At 47.7% G+C, this 24,088-nt stretch overlaps 1 protein-coding gene across 1 annotated transcript; it reads right to left on the bottom strand.

Annotated features, from left to right (window-relative positions):
- Positions 1 to 2,369: 2,369 nt before the first annotated feature.
- Positions 2,370 to 23,861, bottom strand: LCAT (lecithin-cholesterol acyltransferase). The gene is made up of 7 exons (XM_040409873.1): positions 23,731 to 23,861; positions 10,506 to 10,702; positions 5,939 to 6,095; positions 5,459 to 5,574; positions 5,272 to 5,367; positions 4,405 to 4,629; positions 2,370 to 3,010 (listed from the first exon to the last, which is right to left on the bottom strand). Exons 2-7 carry the CDS (start codon positions 10,678 to 10,680, stop codon positions 2,487 to 2,489), a joined length of 1,293 nt encoding a protein of 430 aa, XP_040265807.1. The 5' UTR covers positions 10,681 to 10,702; positions 23,731 to 23,861; the 3' UTR covers positions 2,370 to 2,486.
- Between the last annotated feature and the right edge of the window lie 227 nt (positions 23,862 to 24,088).

Below are 24,088 nucleotides of genomic sequence, written 5' to 3'. Positions count from 1 at the left end.
GCCTCGTTCCACAATCGCCTCCAGGATTTCTCCCGCGCATCCCCCAGACTCTGGAACTCGCTGCCCCATCATATCAGACTCTCACCGACAGTGGAATCCTTCAAAAGAAACCTGAAACCCACCTCTTCAGACAAGCCTACAACCAGTGACCCTGCTGCCTCTAAACCGCCAAAAACAGCTTCACCCGCACCTACTGTGTCCTTCTCCCATACCATGTAGATTGTAAGCCTCGCGGGCAGGGCCCTCTCTCCTTCTGTACCAGTCTGTAACTCATCTTGTTCATGCTTAGTGCAATTGTCTGTATTATGTATGTGCACCGCTTATCATATGTACAGCACCATGGAATGAATGGCGCTTTAATAAAAAAATAATAATAATCAGGACACTTTGGCACTCAGAAGGCCGAAGCCATCATCTGACTTTCTACTGTATAGGAAGGAGACAAGACATAGACATTTGCTGCAGTGAATGTTATCACATACTTACTCGCTCATCGGTTGAGGTTTCCATCTTATTTTTCCGGCACAACGTTGACCATACAGGACCTGCCGACGCTCTTCTCCTCACCATAGAAAGTGATTTACGGCTTCCCGAAGCTTCTCCTCACCGTTATCTGTATTAGCCATTCACTTCTAATCTTATTATTTTTCTGGGGCTGACACTTTGCAGCCAATCACCAGTTTTTATAGTGTAAGGGCTCATTCAGACGGCCGTATGCTGTCCGCAAAAATACTGAATGCTATCCGTTTTTTTTGCGGATCCGCAAAAAAAATGAAACCTGTCCTATACATGTCCGTGAAAATCAGGACATGGCCCCATTGAAGTCTATGGATCCGCAAAAATACTGAATGCTATCCGTTTTTTTGCAGATCTGTTTTTTTGCAGATCCGCAAAAAAACGGATAGCATTCAGTATTTTTGCGGACAGCATACGGCCGTCTGAATGAGCCCTTAGGATGATTTCAAGTTACAATATTTTCTACATACAATGGAACCAAGTAATACTGTAACTGGCGGCTGTATATAGGTATATGGCCATACATATGAGCAGGAGGACATGTAGCGGATTATTGTCTCAGAGTTAGGGCCCATTCACATGGCCGCTATGCTGTATGAACTCTGTGCTGCAGTGCGGACCCACTAACTTGAATGGGTCGGCGATCCGCAAGAGATAGGACATGTCCTATCTTTTGCAGAGCAGAGGCAGGGATCGGAAGCCCACGGAAACACTTGGAAGCGCTCCCATGGGCTTTCGGGTCCGTGCCTCCGCACCGCAAAAATAGTACATGTCCTATCTTTTGCCATATTTTGCGGATCGCACTGCAGCACAGAGTTCACACGGCCAGTGCATTGCATACCGATGTTTTCAGTCTGCAGCACAGGCCTGGTGACCATACGGTTGTGTGAATGAGTCCTTGAGCTGCATATCCCTACAGGCACTGTAAGAAGGTACAAGGAGTCATCGTGGATGATAGGTACGTGTCACCAATGTTCCTGGCCTCGGTGGAGTAAGAGACAGTTTTCATGTGTCAGCAGCAGTTGCTGTTTGACACCTTGCTATCTAGTATGGCTGTAAATAGCTGATCCGGGACGGCTCTTACTGGGAGTAGTCAAAGTGCTGGGTGGGTGACTACTCCCCACGTTCCAGGCAGGGTTTTGAGAGGCCTATAAAAAACAGCCAGTAGTGTTGGAGCTCTGGCAATCTCTGTGGGATCTCAGCCTTGTGCCAGGCTGGAGGCCTGAATCCGGGAGGACAGCTCTGTCCTGTGCTACGCCGTCCGGGTGTGGATTAACACCCAGGATAAAAAGGTGACTGTTGTTGCTTTTGGAACTGTCTGGGTGTGAACGAACACCAATACTGCAATTGAACTGTCATACTGTGTACTTGAAACAAGTGTGAATAAAGACTGAAGTTTTTGAGTTATAAACTGGTCTTTGCCTCTATACTGCGTCCACTAAGCTGCCAATCAGAGCAAACCCCCACAGCACATAGAGTATACACTGGGGCCCAGTAGTAATAGGAACATATACATGGAGCCCCTTAAAGGGGTTGTCCCTTGAAAAATATTCTACATTTTCTACAACTCCTGGACCTGAATACATGTAATTAAAATTTTTGTATAGCTACCAAGTTAGTCACTGAAATCTGTATAGCGCCACCTGCTGTTTGCTCTTTTTCAAAATTCTTTGTCCAGCTCACTGAGATGGAAGCACATGCTCCGTTCGATCCTTCACCAGCTGCAGCAGAAAGGACATGCCCCCTGAGAAAGATCACTGCCTCTTAGCCGCCAACATCTAGCAACACATTTGGAGCAATGAATGGGGACATCTTTGGACTGGATGTAAGTTTGTTAGACAGATGCTGTAATGTACTATATGATATGATTTTAATTTTTTTACATTATTCATAGGATAACCCCTTTATTAACAGGCACATATACAGGGGGTCGGCACTTGCTGAAAAGTCCATCTCATGATATCAGTAGTCTAGAGATCTTTCCCCATTAGGATGTCGTTAATAACATTTAATGTATCGTTGCTGAAGACCATGCTGAGATGGTGCATTCCCTGCAGCTCCAGCACCTGGACCTTCTCCTTCTGCTGCTTCTCCCACCGTCTGCACAGTTCCATACTTCTCTTATGTACTGTATCATCTCCATCAGAATAAATTATGTCTATAGGGGGCTCGTTGGGGAAGCCATCGCCGTACACATAGGTCTCAGCTGTGGGGTGACCTACGCCATATATGCAGTATGTGTCCACCCCTGGGGGGGGCAGCCCTTCCACAAGACCCTTTGTATCTTCCCACATATACCAGCCATCTTCAAAGTCAATATCATGGAAGAACTTCTTGTAGTCCTTGTAAGTGTAGTTATATGCGGGGGTGGAAATAAAGACATGCGATTCTGGCCATCCCAGGTTTGTTGGAATCATCCATGGGTTGGTTGTGGTCATTCGCTGTTCTTCTCGAATCTTAATGTTGGAGACCATTGGAATCCCGTGATTATCTCCTGCAAACCAGTGAGTAAGTAGTGAGTGAAGGTATAAATTTTACCTCTGCGTTATTACCCGGGTGCTGGGAACATGAGAATATGGTGGACAGCCAGCTAAGTCTGCACCCAGAAGAAGACAGGCAACACAAGGACATGTGAGGCACCATGTTTGCGCCTCTGAGCTTCTTTCCAGCATCCTCTGCGGCCAATGAGGATGTCGATAAATGATTTTGATGCGCTGGGTCTCGCTGAAGAAACCCAGGGCAATAAAGCTGCAATTCTTATTTTGGCCAACATAAGAAATGAGCAATTCTGAGCAGTATCCTAAGGGCTAAGTGCACCACGGGCGGCCCCAAGGCCACGTTCCCACTGGCTCCTTCCTCTCCTTTGCGATTAACAGTCCCAAGTGAGATGAAGGAGACTGAGAAGCTGGAAGAGGACGTAGGAGGGACAAGAGTGCACACAGTGTCTTGAGCCCGCCCTCATTGCACCTAACTGCTCATTTGCATATGGGTTAAAGCACTTTTTCTCTAGAATGAAGCCATGGTTTGCTAAGTGGATCATTACATTCAGCTGAGCTAGCCCTTCTAAGCATTGGGCCGGGTGTAAAGGCTTATTCGCACGACCGCATGTTTTGTGTCTGCATCCGTTCCACAATTTTGCAGAACGGATGTGGCCCATTCATTTCACTGGGGCTGTAAATGATGTGGACCGCACACCGCGTGCCGTCTGCATCCGCACTTCCGTTCCGAGGCGCCACAAAAAATATAGAACATGTCCTATTCCTATCTGCAATTACGGTCAAGAATAGGCATTTCTATCATAGGGCTGGCCTTTCTCTTCCGCAAAATACAAAACGTACACTGCCGCTATCCGTGTTTTACGGATCTGCAATTTATGGACTGCAAAACACATATGGTGGTCTGAATGAGCCCCAACAATGATTGCCTGCTGACAGGTTTGGTCTCTGTGCATATAGGGTTGTTTCGGGTATCGAAATTTAGATACTTTTATACCGGTTTCGATACGATACCGGGATTTCCATTATTTCGATACTAGGCTGCGCTACTGCGCACTCTAGTATCACAGAACATGGAGCGCGCTGCTGTCAGCGCACTCTAAGTTCTCTCAGCAGCACAGGGGAGAAGGAAGCAGTCTCTCCCTCCCCCTGTGCCGCCGCTGCCATTGAGGAGAGACGGGGCCACAGGGTCCCCTCCTCCTCATTAGTGGTGCAGTGGCAGCTTCTGATCGGAGCCCCAGCAGTGGAATCCTGGGGCTCCAATCGGTTACCATGGCAGCCAGGACGCTACTGAAGCCCTGGCTGCCATGGTAATCTCCCTGCTGCTGTGTGCACAGTGCAAAACAACCCCATGTGCATATGGCTGCCCAAACTCTGGGCATGGTCCACTGACCTGACATTAAGACAAGCAGCGGCTTCACCGCTCCTCCCCACGGTGCTCCCAGTGATATGAAGCCCTTGATGTATTTCTTCTTCCACGGCTCCGGCTGATGGTTGAGGAAGTACAGGAGATAGAGGTTGCCCATGCTGTGGCCGATCAGGAAGACGGGCTTCTCGTACTGCGAGTGCATCTCCTCTACCAGAAGCTTCAGTTTCTCGAAGTATTCTTTCTGGCCATCTGTGCAAAAGACACATCTGTCAGGGGAGACATCCAAATCGCAAGAAAAGAGAATTTCACCCAAAGTATTAATACCGCCATCCCTGGTCTGATGTACGTGTGACACGTGGACGTACTTATAGGTTTGTAAAGGTCACCCTTTTATACAAGGTTGCATTGATATTCAGCGATGGGCCGGAGCTGTGCTGCAAAAATTTTAGATGTGGCTCCGACGTCAAAATCATGGCTGCTGCGCTCAGAGAGCTTGCAGTATAGGAAAGTGTGGTCACCAAAGGGTTAACGGGGCCGATCACTGGAGATGGAAATAATTCAGATGCCACGGAGAGGTCCATGTTAGTAAGACCCAGAACAGCAAGGGTTAAATCAGGTAGATGTCACAAACAAGTACATAGCTCCCGGTAAAAAGGTCCGGAATGACCGAGGAATGACTATCCTGCAGGGCCGAGGAATGACCCGCTCTCAAGCCGTCCACTCCCTGCTTTACCATTCAATTCATCTGCCGGCGCCATTTGGTCACACAAGCTGATTCCCGGGCATTTTGGGTAATGACATTTTGTAGTTAAAATGTTATAGACGTAAATTTTTGGAGATGACCGGCCAGGCTGGATCCGCTCTCGTACTTATCTGGACGTTATGACTTACTGGGAGCAATCCTCCAGTCATAGGGAGCGGCGCGCACCGTCTCGTCTCTGACGTAGCCATTGTTCACCAGGTTTTGTACCAGAGTGTGAAAATATCCTGTGAGTAGAGAAGAGTGGTGAGCGCGGATATGGACCGGTCGGTTGTATATTATATGGCGGCACTGGACGCAGCAGGTAGCACCTCTTACCAGCTAACTTGCTTCGATCTAGATATTCTACAGAAAACGTCTTTCCAAACCCAGGCACCCGGATGTCAACCCCTGGGGCGTTAGAAGCCACCCTGGTTGTCCTGTTGTAGATGACCCTGTAAAGGACACAAGTCACCTATTAGTCCAGGGCTTAGTGAGGAGAGGAAAGTGTCCTTCTGCTCACCCTGTTTCTTATCCTGCTGTCTTAGGAATGTAATGAGATTGGGAGCAACGTGTGGTCCTTCAGAAAACATTGGACAAAGCTAAATCTGATGGGACGTGGATAACACCCACTGCCATTCTAAATGGCCTACCTCCCTAACACTGCCCGGGAGAAGACTTTTGGTGGACCTCCACCTTGGTGGTCTTCTACCCTTTCTTGCTAGATGACATCTAGGGCAGGGTTTCATGGCTGATGATGATGATAATGATGATGATGGCTGGAGATTATTACAGCCTGTAAGACTTTCCTGATATTACCTGATATTATCGACCCAACAGTCTATTCCTATCGGCAAGAACATGTTCAGATTGAGCCAGACCGTGAAGTAATCGTCAGACTTGCGGGAGCACATCCAACTCACAACCTCCTCCTTGTTCACTTTGGCTTCCAGCTGATTTCCAAAGCAGCCCGGTACTGAAAGGTCAGAGAGGGAAGGACAGAGGGGAATTAGGAGAACATCATCCACGTAGAGCTTCGTGCTGCAAGGAAGGAAATATCTGTGAAACGTATCAGGAAAAACGGAACCAAAGGGCGAATAACTGTTCATGGCTGATGTTTTATCGATCTCGTCGGCGTATTGATGAAGTATGTATGGTACAGAGGTAGTAGTGCAGCGCCAGAGAGAGCAGAGAGTTCACCAGAGGTAGTAGTGCAGCGCCAGAGATGGAGCAGAGAGCTCACCAGAGGCAGTAGTGCAGCGCCAGAGCAGAGAGTTCACCAGAGGTAGTAGTGCAGCGCCAGAGATGGAGCAGAGAGCTCACCAGAGGCAGTAGTGCAGCGCCAGAGCAGAGAGTTCACCAGAGGTAGTAGTGCAGCGCCAGAGCAGAGAGTTCACCAGAGGTAGTAGTGCAGCGCCAGAGATGGAGCAGAGAGCTCACCAGAGGCAGTAGTGCAGCGCCAGAGCAGAGAGTTCACCAGAGGTAGTAGTGCAGCGCCAGAGCAGAGAGTTCACCAGAGGCAGTAGTGCAGCGCCAGAGCAGAGAGTTCACCAGAGGCAGTAGTGCAGCGCCAGAGCAGAGAGTTCACCAGAGGTAGTAGTGCAGCACCAGAGATGGAGCAGAGAGTACACTGGAGGAAGTAGTGCAGCGCCAGAGATGGAGCAGAGAGTACACTGGAGGAAGTAGTGCAGCACCAGATATGGAGCAGAGAGCTCACCAGAGGTAGTAGTGCAGCGCCAGAGATGGAGCAGAGAGCTCACCAGAGAGGTAGTAGTGCAGAACCAGAGATGGAGCAGAGAGCTCACCAGAGAGGTAGTAGTGCAGAACCAGAGATGGAGCAGAGAGCTCACCAGAGAGGTAGTAGTGCAGAACCAGAGCAGAGAGTTCACCAGAGGTAGTAGTGCAGCAGCAGAGATGGAGCAGAGAGCTCACCAGAGGTAGTAGTGCAGCACCAGAGATGGAGCAGAGAGCTCACCAGAGGTAGTAGTGCAGCACCAGAGATGGAGCAGAGAGCTCACCAGAGGTAGTAGTGCAGCACCAGAGATGGAGCAGAGAGTACACTGGAGGAAGTAGTGCAGCACCAGAGATGGAGCAGAGAGCTCACCAGAGGTAGTAGTGCAGCACCAGAGATGGAGCAGAGAGTACACTGGAGGAAGTAGTGCAGCACCAGAGATGGAGCAGAGAGCTCACCAGAGGTAGTAGTGCAGCACCAGAGATGGAGCAGAGAGTACACTGGAGGAAGTAGTGCAGCACCAGAGATGGAGCAGAGAGCTCACCAGAGGTAGTAGTGCAGCGCCAGAGATGGAGCAGAGAGCTCACCAGAGGTAGTAGTGCAGCGCCAGAGATGGAGCAGAGAGCTCACCAGAGGTAGTAGTGCAGCGCCAGAGATGGAGCAGAGAGCTCACCAGAGGTAGTAGTGCAGCACCAGAGATGGAGCAGAGAGCTCACCAGAGGTAGTAGTGCAGCACCAGAGATGGAGCAGAGAGCTCACCAGAGGTAGTAGTGCAGCGCCAGAGATGGAGCAGAGAGCTCACCAGAGGTAGTAGTGCAGCGCCAGAGATGGAGCAGAGAGCTCACCAGAGGTAGTAGTGCAGCACCAGAGATGGAGCAGAGAGCTCACCAGAGGTAGTAGTGCAGCAGCAGAGATGGAGCAGAGAGCTCACCAGAGAGGTAGTAGTGCAGCAGCAGAGATGGAGCAGACAGAACATCCAGTGATGAAGGACCCTCAAGACGGCGCCCTAGGACAACAACTGAGGCAGCCCCCAGGGTGATCCCACATGGAACCCACCCCCCGAGGATTACCAAGCTCAAACTCCTGAGGACAGCTCAGGAATCCTGGCTGACACTCGAGCTTCACAGAATTTATTTCAAAACTTTTTCTCTGAGTAAAAGTGACAAGTGCACATTCACACGACCGTATGTATTTTGCAGTCCGCTAAATGCAGATCCAAAGAAATACTAGTGACGTTCGTGTTGCATCTGTTCTTTTCATGAGGACCCGTTGTAACAATGCCGAGTCTCGTCTGTTCTATCTTTTTTGCAGGACTGCAGAACGGACATGAATGTGGACAGCACAGGGTCTTTTATTGGGAGGAGCCATAGAAATAAATGGGTCTGTGTGTGAACCTCAAAAAATTTGGATCAGATGCAGCTAAAAATACAGTCGTGTGAATGGGGCCTAAAGGGAACCTGTCACAACAAACATGGTGTTTGAGCTACAGGCAGCAGGATATAGAGCAGGAGGAGCTGAGCAGATTGTATATAAAGAGAACCTGTCACCATGTAATCTGCAGGCAGCGTGTTATAGAGCAGGAGGAGCTGAGCAGATTATATATAAAGAGAACCTGTCACCGTGTAATCTGCAGGCAGCAGGATATAGAGCAGGAGGAGCTGAGCAGATTGTATATAAAGAGAACCTGTCACCATGTAATCTGCAGGCAGCGTGTTATAGAGCAGGAGGAGCTGAGCAGATTATATATAAAGAGAACCTGTCACCGTGTAATCTGCAGGCAGCAGGATATAGAGCAGGAGGAGCTGAGCAGATTGTATATAAAGAGAACCTGTCACCATGTAATCTGCAGGCAGCGTGTTATAGAGCAGGAGGAGCTGAGCAGATTGTATATAAAGAGAACCTGTCACCATGTAATCTGCAGGCAGCGTGTTATAGAGCAGGAGGAGCTGAGCAGATTATATATAAAGAGGACCGTCACCATGTAATCTGCAGGCAGCGTGTTATAAAGCAGGAGGAGCTGAGCAGATTATATATAAAGAGGACCGTCACCATGTAATCTGCCGGCAGCGTGTTATAGAGCAGGAGGAGCTGAGCAGATTATATATAAAGAACCTGTCACCATGTAATCTGCAGGCAGCGTGTTATAGAGCAGGAGGAGCTGAGCAGATTATATATAAAGAAAACCTGTCACCGTGTAATCTGCAGGCAGCGTGTTATAGAACAGGAGGAGCTGAGCAGGTTATATATAAAGAGAACCTGTCACCGTGTAATCTGCAGGCAGCGTGTTATAGAGCAGGAGGAGCTGAGCAGATTATATATAATATAGCTTTGGAGGGTAGTTCTAACTGGACCTTTTCTTACGACACAGGGTTTGGGAAACATCTTTGTAACAGATGTGACATAAGTTGTTAATGATTGCTGGACATGGGCCAAAGGTTATCTTCAGCATGGAGGACATGGGGGGTTAAGCAATCACAGCTGACTGCGGACAGGTCAGTAGCACAGAACTGTGTGAGGAGAGGACGGGGGTCCAGGTGAAAGGTCACTCAGTCCTTCTCAGCTTCTGGGATCCAGGATGTAATTCATACAAGGATCCAGGAACAGACGAGTCCCCTGCACATCCTTTCCTCCAGGTTGTGAAGATCTAGATGTTCTCCATGACATGTGAGGACGGAAGGTGTTGCAATTACCTGGGAAAACAAGGTTGGGGATGTGACCTGTAGGGCAGGTTTCGGCCACCAGTCCGTACCCAAACACTAGGCTGTCTTAGACTTGTTATGCTGGTGGCCATGGCACATGGGATAAAAGTTGCCCAGAATGGTTGTCCAGGCCGTGCTGTCTTCTAGTACGCAGCGAGGGAAGACATGCTATCATCTACTGGTCCCAAAGAAGGACAGGACTGGAGTGAAAAACAAGAACCAGAAAAGCAGCACTCAGGGGCCACAGAGACGCCTACGCCGAGAGCTTCTGCCAGAAGACAATAACTGAGACGCCTTCCCCGAACACAAGACGGCATAGGAAAAACTGATGGTCTGATGAAGACATGAGCCGCCATATTCTCATCTGAATAAGTGTTTTGCTCTCTGCAAAGTGCAGATCCGCAAAACACGGATACACATTTTGTGGACCGCACGTGGCCAGCCCTGTGATAGAAATGCTTATTCTTGTCCACCTAGGACATGCGCTATCTTTTTTGCGTGGCTGCGGAATGGAACTACAGATTTGGCAGCCCCATTGAAACGAATGGGTCCGCACCTGTTCCGCAAAATTGCAGAACGTATGCAGACCTGTGCATACGGCCGTCTGAATGAGCCCTAGAAGCCCTGAGTATCGGGTAAGCGCCAGAGCGCCATGTTTTCCTGCCCATGTCTGTGCAGACGCCCCACACATCTACAGACCTGATATTACGCTACAAAGGATCTATATTAACAGTGGAGCACCGTTTGGCGGACCGCTATGACAATGCAAAATGAAATGGTGTTTCAATGCAAGACGATAAGCGTCTGTCAGAAGCTGCTGCTGCCGCCTATCGTCTGAGGGGCCAAATAGACCTGTGTAAACATGGTCTTCTCTGATGGGATATCCCCTGGTCAGATTGCTGGACTGGTATAACTGGTGAACACACACAAACCCCGCACATGACGCACGTCTTACCTAACACCACGGGTGAACTGTCGTTGCTCAGCGCGGCTTTCGGAGTAATGCTGGGGGGGAACAGGACATTGAAGAGCCAAAATGCCTCCGCAAGATGCAGCTGGACGGTGCAGAACAACAGGAGGATCTTCCATACGGGCAGCCATGGCGGAGTCCCTGTCCCGAGTCCGGCCATTCTCGAGTACCGCGTAGAAGACCTGCACAGTACCACACACAAGAAGTGAGAGCCGCTGATATTACATGGCTTAAAGGTTAATAATTAGCTGTGTTCTCTAATCTGTTCTGCAACGTGATCCTCTCAGGATAAAGTGTCACCATCAGGAGGACAACAGACAAAAAAATATTAGGAGGTTATTTACATCCAGAAATACGCCTACGTTAGGAGTATTTCTGGCGCAGATTGCGGCGCAAAGGGTCTTTGCACCACAATCTGCAACTTTTCCTCGCTCATACCAGGTCTGGCGTGGCCTGTTTTAGGCGTAGAAAATGGTCTAAATGGAAGCCGTCTTACAATTAGACCAGCGCCTCTTCCTAACTTCGGCGGATCCACCGCCAGATATAGGGATTATTAAGACCAGTGTCTAAAATTCCGGTCTTAATAAATGATCCCCTTGGTCTTTCCAAAGTGATCGGCGTTCCTCACAATTACCAAATCACTGCTAAATCGTTGCCAGTAGATGCCAATTCCAGCTATGAGCCCCAGCGTTTCTGTATGAGGACGAGCGATGGCATTAGTGATCACTGCTCCCGGAACTGTGGAGGAGATCGCTGCATGTAAATGTGTCTCCTCCACTGACGAGCAGGCAATAGTCAGGAAAGAACGCTTCTGTATGAGGACGAGCGATGGCATTAGTGATCACTCCTAGGTGGGTACCACAGGGCCTGGTGTCAGAGGGGATAGAGTTACTACGATATTGCTGAGAATCACTGTGTATTGGAGAGAACTCACTACTGGACGAGCAGCGAGACTATGGAACTCTCTACTGTAAGAATCGTGAGACGAGGCAATCTCTACTGTAAGAGCGGTGAGACTATGGACTCTTTACTGTAAGAACAGTGAGACTATGGACTCTTTACTGTAAGAGCAGTGAGACTATGGACTCTTTACTGTAAGAGCAGTGAGACTATGGACTCTTTACTGTAAGAACAGTGAGACTATGGACTCTTTACTGTAAGAGCAGTGAGACTATGGATTCTATACTGTAAGAGCAGTGAGACTATGGACTATATACTGTAAGAGCAGTGAGACTATGGACTCTTTACTGTAAGAACAGTGAGACTATGGACTCTTTACTGTAAGAGCAGTGAGACTATGGACTCTTTACTGTAAGAACAGTGAGACTATGGACTCTTTACTGTAAGAGCGGTGAGACTATGGACTCTTTACTGTAAGAACAGTGAGACTATGGACTCTTTACTGTAAGAGCGGTGAGACTATGGACTCTTTACTGTAAGAACGGTGAGACTATGGACTCTTTACTGTAAGAGCAGTGAGACTATGGACTCTTTACTGTAAGAGCAGTGAGACTATGGACTCTATACTGTAAGAGCAGTGAGACTATGGACTCTTTACTATAAGAGCAGTGAGACTATGGACTCTTTACTGTAAGAGCAGTGAGACTATGGACTCTATACTGTAAGAGCAGTGAGACTATGGGCTCTTTACTGTAAGAGCAGTGAGACTATGGACTCTTTACTGTAAGAGCAGTGAGACTATGGACTCTTTACGGTAAGAGCAGTGAGACTATGGACTCTATACTGTAAGAGCAGTGAGACTGTGGACTCTTTACTGTAAGAGCAGTGAGACTATGGACTCTTTACTGTAAGAGCGGTGAGACTATGGACTCTTTACTGTAAGAGCAGTGAGACTATGGACTCTTTACTGTAAGAGCAGTGAGACTATGGACTCTTTACTCTAAGAGCAGTGAGACTATGGGCTCTTTACTGTAAGAGCAGTGAGACTATGGACTCTTTACTGTAAGAGCAGTGAGACTATGGACTCTTTACGGTAAGAGCAGTGAGACTATGGACTCTATACTGTAAGAGCAGTGAGACTGTGGACTCTTTACTGTAAGAGCAGTGAGACTATGGACTCTTTACTGTAAGAGCGGTGAGACTATGGACTCTTTACTGTAAGAGCAGTGAGACTGTGGACTCTTTACTGTAAGAGCAGTGAGACTGTGGACTCTTTACTGTAAGAGCAGTGAGACTATGGACTCTTTACTGTAAGAGCAGTGAGACTATGGACTCTTTACGGTAAGAGCAGTGAGACTATAGACTCTTTACGGTAAGAGCAGTGAGACTATGGACTCTTTACTGTAAGAGCAGTGAGACTATGGACTCTTTACTGTAAGAGCAGTGAGACTATGGACTCTTTACTGTAAGAGCAGTGAGACTATGGACTCTTTACTGTAAGAGCAGTGAGACTATGGACTCTTTACTGTAAGAGCAGTGAGACTATGGACTCTTTACTGTAAGAGCAGTGAGACTATGGACTCTTTACGGTAAGAGCAGTGAGACTATAGACTCTTTACGGTAAGAGCAGTGAGACTATGGACTCTTTACTGTAAGAGCAGTGAGACTATGGACTCTTTACTGTAAGAGCAGTGAGACTATGGACTCTTTACTGTAAGAGCAGTGAGACTATGGATTCTTTACTGTAAGAGCAGTGAGACTATGGACTCTTTACTGTAAGAGCAGTGAGACTATGGGCTCTTTACTGTAAGAGCAGTGAGACTATGGGCTCTTTACTGTAAGAACAGTGAGACTATGGACTCTTTACTGTAAGAGCAGTGAGACTATGGACTCTTTACTGTAAGAGCAGTGAGACTGTGGACTCTATACTGTAAGAGCAGTGAGACTATGGACTCTTTACTGTAAGAGCAGTGAGACTATGGACTCTTTACTGTAAGAGCAGTGAGACTATGGACTCTTTACTGTAAGAGCAGTGAGACTATGGACTCTTTACTGTAAGAGCAGTGAGACTATGGACTCTTTACTGTAAGAGCAGTGAGACTATGGACTCTTTACTGTAAGAGCAGTGAGACTATGGACTCTTTACTGTAAGAGCAGTGAGACTATGGACTCTATACTGTAAGAGCAGTGAGACTATGGACTCTATACTGTAAGAGCAGTGAGACTATGGACTCTTTACTGTAAGAGCAGTGAGACTATGGACTCTTTACTGTAAGAGCAGTGAGACTATGGACTATTTACTGTAAGAGCAGTGAGACTATGGACTATTTACTGTAAGAGCAGTGAGACTATGGACTCTTTACTGTAAGAGCAGTGAGACTATGGACTCTTTACTGTAAGAGCAGTGAGACTATGGACTCTTTACTGTAAGAGCAGTGAGACTATGGACTCTTTACTGTAAGAGCAGTGAGACTATGGACTCTTTACTGTAAGAGCAGTGAGACTGTGGACTCTTTACTGTAAGAGCAGTGAGACTGTGGACTCTTTACTGTAAGAGCAGTGAGACTATGGACTCTATACTGTAAGAGCAGTGAGACTATGGACTCTTTACTGTAAGAGCAGTGAGACTATGGACTCTTTACTGTAAGAGCAGTGAGACTATGGACTCTTTACGGTAAGAGCAGTGAGACTATGGACTCTTTACTGTAAGAGCAGTGAGACTATAGACTCTTTACTGTAAGAGCAGTGAGACTATGGACTCTTTACTGTAAGAGCAGTGAGACTATGGACTCTTTACTGTAAGAGCAGTGAGACTATGGACTCTTTACTGTAAGAGCAGTGAGACTATGGACTCTTTACTGTAAGAGCAGTGAGACTGTGGACTCTTTACTGTAAGAGCAGTGAGACTATGGACTCTATACTGTAAGAGCAGTGAGACTATGGACTCTTTACTGTAAGAGCAGTGAGACTATGGACTCTTTACTGTAAGATCAGTGAGACTATGGACTCTTTACTGTAAGAGCAGTGAGACTATGGACTCTTTACTGTAAGAGCAGTGAGACTATGGACTCTTTACTGTAAGAGCAGTGAGACTATGGACTCTTTACTGTAAGAGCAGTGAGACTATGGACTCTGTACTGTAAGAGCAGTGAGACTGTGGACTCTTTACTGTAAGAGCAGTGAGACTATGGACTCTATACTGTAAGAGCAGTGAGACTATGGACTCTTTACTGTAAGAGCGGTGAGACTATGGACTCTTTACTGTAAGAGCAGTGAGACTATGGACTCTTTACTGTAAGAGCAGTGACACTATGGACTCTTTACTGTAAGAGCAGTGAGACTATGGATTCTATACTGTAAGAGCAGTGAGACTATGGACTCTATAATGTAAGAGCAGTGAGACTATGGACTCTTTACTGTAAGAGCAGTGAGACTATGGACTCTTTACTGTAAGAGCAGTGAGACTATGGGCTCTATACTGTAAGAGCAGTGAGACTATGGACTCTTTACTGTAAGAGCAGTGAGACTATGGATTCTATACTGTAAGAGCAGTGAGACTATGGACTCTTTACTGTAAGAGCAGTGAGACTATGGACTCTTTACTGTAAGAGCAGTGAGACTATGGACTCTTTACTGTAAGAGCAGTGAGACTATGGACTCTTTACTGTAAGAGCAGTGAGACTATGGATTCTATACTGTAAGAGCAGTGAGACTATGGACTCTGCTCTTTAAGAGGAGTGAGACTATGGACTCTTTACTGTAAGAGCAGTGAGACTTTTTAATGTATGAGCAGCAATAGAGACTCGTAGGATCTTACATTAGTCACTTCCAGATCGGGCCATTTACCACCTTTCTGAGTGACCAGGCTTAATTTTGCAAATCCGACATCTGTGTCACTTTGTGGTAATAACTTTGGAACACTTTTACTTATTCAAGCCATTTTGAGGGTTTTTTTTCCGCGACACATTATACATCATGTTAATGGTAAATTTGAGTCAGTATGTTATATTATTTTTTTTAAATCCAAAATTTCCAAAAATTTAGAAGTCACTATTTTCTAAATTTGAATTTTTCTGCTTTTAAGACAATGATACCTTTATTAACATTCACCATATGTCTACTTTATGTTGGTATCAGTTTAGTTTAGAATTTTAGAAGCAATTTAGAAGTTTTCAAGAAAATTTCCCAAATCATTTTCTATAGGCCAATACAGTTCTGAAGTCATTTTGAGGAGCTGACATAACAGAAACCATCCATATATGACCCCATTTTAGAAACTACACCTTCAAACTGATTTTAGAAATGTTGTTAACCCTTTAGGAATTCCACATGAATTAAAGAAAAATGGAGGTGAAATTTCAAAATGTAACTTTTTTTTGTGTGCAGATTTTCCATTTTATTTTTAATTTTTTGCTATAACACATCAAGGGTTAACAACAAAACAAACCTCCATATTTATTATCCTAGTTAACCCTTTTTGTGTTGCTGGGTTCACTCCTCCACCTTTAATGGGCAATAGGAACGATATGGCTTATAAACTCCACACATACATCAGGGTTAATAGTTCCTTGTAACCCCAAGAGGTCTGAGGGGGTCTCCATATAGTTCTGGGTCCATACTGCGTAGGAAGGAGGCTAGCCCTCAGGCGCCATAGCGCCATATTGTTTTTAGAGGGCAGATTTTGCTGGAATTGTTTTTGGGTGACATGTTGCATTTTAAAAGACCCTGATGTACCCCCACAGTGAAAACCCACAATAGGTGATCCCATTTTGGAAACTACACCGTCCAAGGAATTTCTAAGGGGTTTAGTGAGGTCTTTGAACCAACAGGTTTCACAAAGGTAACAGGAGAATATCACCCCACAATTTGTTACCCATTTTCTCCTGAATGCAGTAATACCACATTTGTGGTCGTAAACTGCTGTTTGGGGATACGCCAGGGCTCAGAAGGGAAGGAGCGGCATTTGGATTTTCTAACATGGGGTTTTGTGAAAAGTTTTTTAAGAGCCATAACTTTTTTTTTGTTGTTGACTTTGTTGTGTAAGGGCTTATTTTTTGCGGGACAAGCTGTAGTTTTTATTGGCATCATATCGGGGTACATTTGGCTTTCTGGTCGCTTTTTTATTTCATTTTTTGTGATGTGAGGTGGGTAAAAATTTTAATTATGACGGTGTTTCTTCTTATTTTTTATGAGGTTTACCATGTGGTATATGTGATAATGATAACTTTACTCTGCAGATTGACACAATTATAGCAATACCAAATTTTAACTTTTGCATCATAAAATCCCTTTTTATTAAAGATCTACTATATTTTGCATTGACATATACAAACATCCATAACATTTTTATTCTTGTGCCAACGTAGATGTCTGAGAGCTTTTTTTTATGACTTGATATAATGTTTTTTGGGAGACAAGGTAACAAAAAAGCTGTTTTAGCGTAATTATTCATTCACTTGATGGGGTAGATCATGTGACATTTTTATAGAGCTGGTTGTTATGGGCGCGGAGAGACTAAATAGGTCTATTTTTTAAGTTTTATATGCAATAAGAACATTTTTTTGGGGAAAAAATCATGCCATTTTCTCAGAGACATTTTATTTTTATTTTTCTGGCTATGGTCTTGAGTGAGGGCTCGTTTTTTGCAGGATGAGGTGACATTTTCATTGGTACCATTTGCTTTTTTATTTTACACTTAGGCTACTTTCACACTTGCGGCAGAGAGATCCGTCGCCGGAACTGCCTGCCGGATCAGGCAAAGTGTATGCTAACTGATGGCATTAGTAAGACTGATCAGGATCCTGATTAGTCTTAAAAATGCCTGATCAGTCGAAAAAATGCATTGAAATGCCGGATCCGTCTTTCCGGTGTCATCCGGCAAAAACGGATCCGGCATTTATTTTTTCACCTTTTTTTTCAGTCTGCGCATGCGCATACCGGAAGGACGGATCTGGCATTCCGGTATTCTGAATGCCGGATCCGGCACTAATACATTCCTATGGGAAAAAATGCCTGATCCGGCATTCAGGCAAGTCTTCAGTTTTTTTAGCCGGAGATAAAACCGTAGCATGCTACGGTTTTCTCTTTTGCCTGATCAGTCAAAACGACTGAACTGAAGACATCCTGATGCATCCTGAACGGATTACTCTCCATTCAGAATGCATGGGGATAAAACTGATCAGTGCTTTTCCGGTATAGAGCCCCTGTGACGGAACTCTATGCCGGAAAAGAACAACGCAAGTGTGAAAGTAGCCTTACAAGACCTCTGGGGACATTTAAAAAAATTTCCCCTTTGGTTTTCTTTGTAGCTGGGGCTGACAGTTACAGGGGGAGCACTCCTCAGAGGCTGTACGACAGTCCCGACGGTCATGCGGAACAGGAAGCAGCATAGCTCTTCCTGATCTGTATATACAACGCTCATACAGTGATCCAGAAGGCAGGGACACAGAGGAATGGTCTCTGCCTTCTCTATAAAGAGACCTGTCGTCAGACAGCGGCCCCCCCCCCCCCCCCCCACTAAGCAGCTGCACGATTAGCGGGTAGATAATCCCGACCCCCAGGACGTTTATAGCCTATGGGCAGTCAGGAAGTGGTTAAAGAACCCGGTCTTTGATGATGATGAAACTCTTCCCTCTAGAAGGTAGATGTGCAGGACGTCTTCTTGTCCAAAATACATGTCTGGGTGTAAAAAGATAGTCAGGCCTCATGCATACAACCATGTTTGGTATTCATGTCCGATCCGCATTTAAAGCAGACTGCACACGGACCCATTATTTCTAAGGGGCTGCAATAAAAAAAAAATTAAAAAAAAAACCTCCAGACATCACGAAGATGTCATCCGTGTGCCGTCGGCATCCACAGATTATAGAACACGCGGGTACTGTGGACAAAAAAATAATAATATCTAGTAATGGGAGCGAGAAAAATGTGATTGCACACGGAAAGGTGTCCGAATTTTGCGGATCCGTGAGCCTGAGACCTCAGAGAGGACTCTGTACTGACGCTTCGTGTATTTGTACACTGTAAAAGGGAGGCGGTCACTGGCGACATCCCTGCGTGACCCGTGCAGCGCCAAATCGGATTTCCTCACCTGATTACAAAGCTGCTCTTTGTTTGTAGTTTCTCTGATGAGAAATAGTTTGTCTTTTTTCAACCGTATTAACTATGTAACTATGACCCTGTGGTGCCCCACTGGTAACTGTGACCCTTCCAGTACTGACCCTGTGGTACCCCACTGGTCACTGTGACCATTCCAGTATGGACCCTGTGGTACCCCACTGGTAACTGTGACCATTCCAGTATGGACCCTGTGGTGCCCCACTGGTAACTGTGACCATTCCAGTACTGACCCTGTGGTACCCCACTGGTAACTGTGACCATTCCAGTCTGGACCCTGTGGTACCCCACTGGTAACTGTGACCATTCCAGTATGGACCCTGTGGTGCCCCACTGGTAACTGTGACCATTCCAGTACTGACCCTGTGGTACCCCACTGGTAACTGTGACCATTCCAGTACTGACCCTGTGGTACCCCACTGGTCACTGTGACCCTTCCAGTATGGACCCTGTGGTGCCCCACTGGTAACTGTGACCATTCCAGTACTGACCCTGTGGTACCCCACTGGTAACTGTGACCATTCCAGTATGGACCCTGTGGTACCCCACTGGTAACTGTGACCATTCCAGTACTGACCCTGTGGTACCCCACTGGTAACTGTGACCCTTCCAGTACTGACCCTGTGGTACCCCACTGGTCACTGTGACCCTTCCAGTATGGACCCTGTGGTACCCCACTGGTAACTGTGACCATTCCAGTATGGACCCTGTGGTACCCCACTGGTAACTGTGATCCTTCCAATACAGACCCTGTGGTACCCCACTGGTAACTGTGACCCTTCCAGTATGGACCCTGTGGTACCCCACTGGTAACTGTGACCCTTCCAATACAGACCCTGTGGTACCCCACTGGTAACTGTGACCCTTCCAGTATGGACCCTGTGGTACCCCACTGGTAACTGTGACCCTTCCAGTACAGACCCTGTGGTACCCTACTGGTAACTGTGATCCTTCCAGTATGGACCCTGTGGTGCCCCACTGGTAACTGTGACCATTCCAGTACTGACCCTGTGGTACCCCACTGGTAACTGTGACCCTTCCAGTACTGACCCTGTGTACCCCACTGGTCACTGTGACCTTCCAATACAGACCCTGTGGTACCCCACTGGTAACTGTGACCCTTTCAGTATGGACCCTGTGGTACCCCACTGGTAACTGTGACCCTTCCAATACAGACCCTGTGGTACCCCACTGGTAACTGTGACCCTTCCAGTATGGACCCTGTGGTACCCCACTGGTAACTGTGACCCTTCCAATACAGACCCTGTGGTACCCTACTGGTAACTGTGATCCTTCCAGTATGGACCCTGTGGTGCCCCACTGGTCTCTGTGACCATTCCAGTACTGACCCTGTGGTACCCCACTGGTAACTGTGACCCTTCCAGTACTGACCCTGTGGTACCCCACTGGTCACTGTGACCCTTCCAGTATGGACCCTGTGGTACCCCACTGGTAACTGTGACCATTCCAGTATGGACCCTGTGGTACCCCACTGGTCACTGTGACCCTTCCAATACAGACCCTGTGGTACCCCACTGGTAACTGTGACCCTTCCAGTATGGACCCTGTGGTACCCCACTGGTAACTGTGACCCTTCCAATACAGACCCTGTGGTACCCCACTGGTAACTGTGACCCTTCCAGTATGGACCCTGTGGTACCCCACTGGTAACTGTGACCCTTCCAATACAGACCCTGTGGTACCCTACTGGTAACTGTTATCCTTCCAGTATGGACCCTGTGGTACCCCACTGGTAACTGTGACCATCCAATACTGACCCTGTGGTACCCTACTGGTAACTGTGACCCAGTACAGACCCTGTGGTACCCCACTGGTAACTGTGACCATTCCAGTATGGACCCTGTGGTACCCCACTGGTAACTGTGACCCTTCCAATACAGACCCTGTGGTACCCTACTGGTAACTGTGATCCTTCCAGTATGGACCCTGTGGTACCCCACTGGTAACTGTGACCCTTCCAATACAGACCCTGTGGTACCCCACTGGTAACTGTGACCATTCCAGTACTGACCCTGTGGTACCCCACTGGTCACTGTGACCATCCAATACTGACCCTGTGGTACCCCACTGGTAACTGTGACCCTTCCAATACGGACCCTGTGGTACCCCACTGGTAACTGTGACCATCCAATACGGACCCTGTGGTACCCCACTGGTCACTGTGACCATTCCAGTACTGACCCTGTGGTACCCCACTGGTAACTGTGACCATTCCAGTACTGACCCTGTGGTACCCCACTGGTAACTGTGACCCTTCCAATACAGACCCTGTGGTACCCCACTGGTAACTGTGGCCCTTCCAATACAGACCCTGTGGTACCCCACTGGTAACTGTGGCCCTTCCAATACAGACCCTGTGGTACCCCACTGGTAACTGTGACCATTCCAGTCTGGACCCTGTGGTACCCCACTGGTAACTGTGACCATTCCAGTACTGTCCCTGTGGTACCCCACTGGTAACTGTGGCCCTTCCAGTACTGACCCTATGGTACCCCCACTGGTAACTGTGACCCTTCCAATACAGACCCTGTGGTACCCCACTGGTCACTGTGACCATCCAATACTGACCCTGTGGTACCCCACTGGTAACTGTGACCCTTCCAATACAGACCCTGTGGTACCCCACTGGTAACTGTGACCATCCAATACGGACCCTGTGGTACCCCACTGGTAACTGTGACCCTTCCAATACAGACCCTGTGGTACCCCACTGGTAACTGTGGCCCTTCCAATACAGACCCTGTGGTACCCCACTGGTAACTGTGACCATTCCAGTATGGACCCTGTGGTACCCCACTGGTAACTGTGACCATTCCAGTACTGTCCCTGTGGTACCCCACTGGTAACTGTGGCCCTTCCAGTACTGACCCTGTGGTACCCCACTGGTAACTGTGACCATTCCAGTCTGGACCCTGTGGTACCCCACTGGTAACTGTGACCATTCCAGTACTGTCCCTGTGGTACCCCACTGGTAACTGTGGCCCTTCCAGTACTGACCCTGTGGTACCCCACTGGTAACTGTGACCCTTCCAATACAGACCCTGTGGTACCCCACTGGTCACTGTGACTATCCAATACTGACCCTGTGGTACCCCACTGGTAACTGTGACCCTTCCAATACAGACCCTGTGGTACCCCACTGGTAACTGTGACCATTCCAGTATGGACCCTGTGGTACCCCACTGGTAACTGTGACCATTCCAGTACTGTCCCTGTGGTACCCCACTGGTAACTGTGGCCCTTCCAGTACTGACCCTGTGGTACCCCACTGGTAACTGTGGCCCTTCCAGTACTGACCCTGTGGTACCCCACTGGTAACTGTGACCCTTCCAATACGGACCCTGTGGTACCCCACTGGTAACTGTGGCCATCCAATACGGACCCTGTGGTACCCCACTGGTCACTGTGACTATCCAATACTGACCCTGTGGTACCCCACTGGTAACTGTGACCATCCAATACAGACCCTGTGGTACCCCACTGGTAACTGTGACCATTCCAGTACTGACCCTGTGGTACCCCACTGGTAACTGTGACCCTTCCAATACAGACCCTGTGGTACCCCACTGGTAACTGTGACCATCCAATACGGACCCTGTGGTACCCCACTGGTAACTGTGACCCTTCCAATACAGACCCTGTGGTACCCCACTGGTAACTGTGGCCCTTCCAATACAGACCCTGTGGTACCCCACTGGTAACTGTGACCATTCCAGTATGGACCCTGTGGTACCCCACTGGTAACTGTGACCATTCCAGTACTGTCCCTGTGGTACCCCACTGGTAACTGTGGCCCTTCCAGTACTGACCCTGTGGTACCCCACTGGTAACTGTGACCCTTCCAATACAGACCCTGTGGTACCCCACTGGTAACTGTGACCCTTCCGATACTGACCCTGTGGTACCCCACTGGTAACTGTGACCCTTCCAATACAGACCCTGTGGTACCCCACTGGTAACTGTGACCCTTCCGATACTGACCCTGTGGTACCCCACTGGTCACTGTGACCATTCCAGTACTGACCCTGTGGTACCCCACTGGTAACTGTGACCATCCAATACTGACCCTGTGGTACCCCACTGTAACTGAGACCCTCCGATACTGACCCTGTGGTACCCCACTGGTAACTGTGACCCTTCCAATACGGACCCTGTGGTACCCCACTAGTAACTGTGACCCAATTGTGAGGCTGTACCGTTAACCACCCCCTATTTTCTTCAGTCCAGGCGGTTTCATTTTATTTCTCAACTTTTGGGGCATTACCCTGGTCCAGTCTGGTACTTACCTCCTCACCACTGACCTAGAGGTAGAGATTGCAGAACATTGCTCTGTCCTCTCTATTTCCTGATACATAGTGATATATCCTGCAGATTATTACACCACTGACCTCTCGAGACCTGCAGAACAACACTCCTCCCTCTCTACCTTCCTGACAGGATTCATGGTGATAGATCCTCCAGATTATTACACCACGACCTCTCTGGAGATCTGCAGAACATCGTCTGTCCTCCCTACCTCCTGACAGATATAGGTGATATATCCTCCAGTAGGGGCGTCGTTTAGGTCAAAACATTCGGGGCTTGAGCCCCGGATGTTTTGTCCAGTGCCCCGAATGTTATGCTGGCCCCGTAGCATTTTTATTTATTTATTTTGCTATTCCCGGGCCCTTTAATATTGATTGGACCTGGGCAACCCACCACCGATCAGTCCCCCACCCACCTTGTACTTGTTCCGCTGATCCGCTACTTGCGGGCTGCGCGGGCATAAGTTTAGTCACCTCGGTGCGCAATCCCATCCTGCGGCGTCAATATTAAAGGGCCCAAGCAAAGATTTCTGCAGTGGTGAGGAAATGAAACATAACATTGTATTATATAATGTCTGCAGTACTGCGCTTCATTTGCGTAAACCAGAACACCCCTTTAAGCATGCCTTTAATGTGCAATTTCAACACAGTGGGCTTGTGCCCCAGATGTTTTCAGACCCTAGCAACGCCCCTGTCCCCCAGATTATTACACAACGGACCTCTCTGGAGATCTGCAGAACATTGCCCTTTCCTCTCTACCTCCTGATAGGATATAATCCAGCAGATTATCACACTACTGGCCTCCCTATAGATCTGCAGAACATTGTGCCCGGGTCTGCCATGTGTTTGTCAGCTGCTTTGTCACCTACCTCCACACCGGGGAGCTGGTCCTCCGCTCTACGTCTCTTCCACTGCAGAACAGTGTGTTCCCAGTAATGCGCTGGGCTGTGCAGAGGGAGGAGGCTCCTCGTCATTACAAATCCATCACACTTGCCAGTCTTACACAATTCCACTTTTGTTTCCATAGATTACAGAATGCCTATTAGGGGCACCTTGATCTGACAGTCGCCATGCCGCAGTAGAGCCCAGGAGCATGGTCTGATCACTAAACCCCCGCCAATGAAAGGAAATCATTGTAAATTAATTCCAGATCACAAAGATGGAAAAATCTGGAATCAGCAAAATAATGCCACATATCACTCATCCTGAACCCTGGGCACCGCGGCC

This window comes from Bufo bufo, chromosome 10 (assembly GCF_905171765.1).
Source record: "Bufo bufo chromosome 10, aBufBuf1.1, whole genome shotgun sequence".
Classification (NCBI taxonomy): Eukaryota; Metazoa; Chordata; class Amphibia; order Anura; family Bufonidae; genus Bufo; species Bufo bufo.
The sequence above is the reverse complement of the archived record's forward strand: the minus strand, read 5'-3'. Positions and strand labels throughout refer to the sequence as shown.

Excerpts from the sequence above, each read along its gene's own strand:
- LCAT (XM_040409873.1), bottom strand. The coding sequence starts at position 10,680 with ATGGCCGGACTCGGGACAGGGACTCCGCCATGGCTGCCCGTATGGAAG. Across the intron at positions 6,096-10,505 it reads CAGTTCACCCGTGGTGTTAG|TACCGGGCTGCTTTGGAAAT; the intron begins GTAAGACGTGCG and ends CTGACCTTTCAG. Across the intron at positions 4,630-5,271 it reads TGACTGGAGGATTGCTCCCA|ATGGCCAGAAAGAATACTTC; the intron begins GTAAGTCATAAC and ends TCTTTTGCACAG.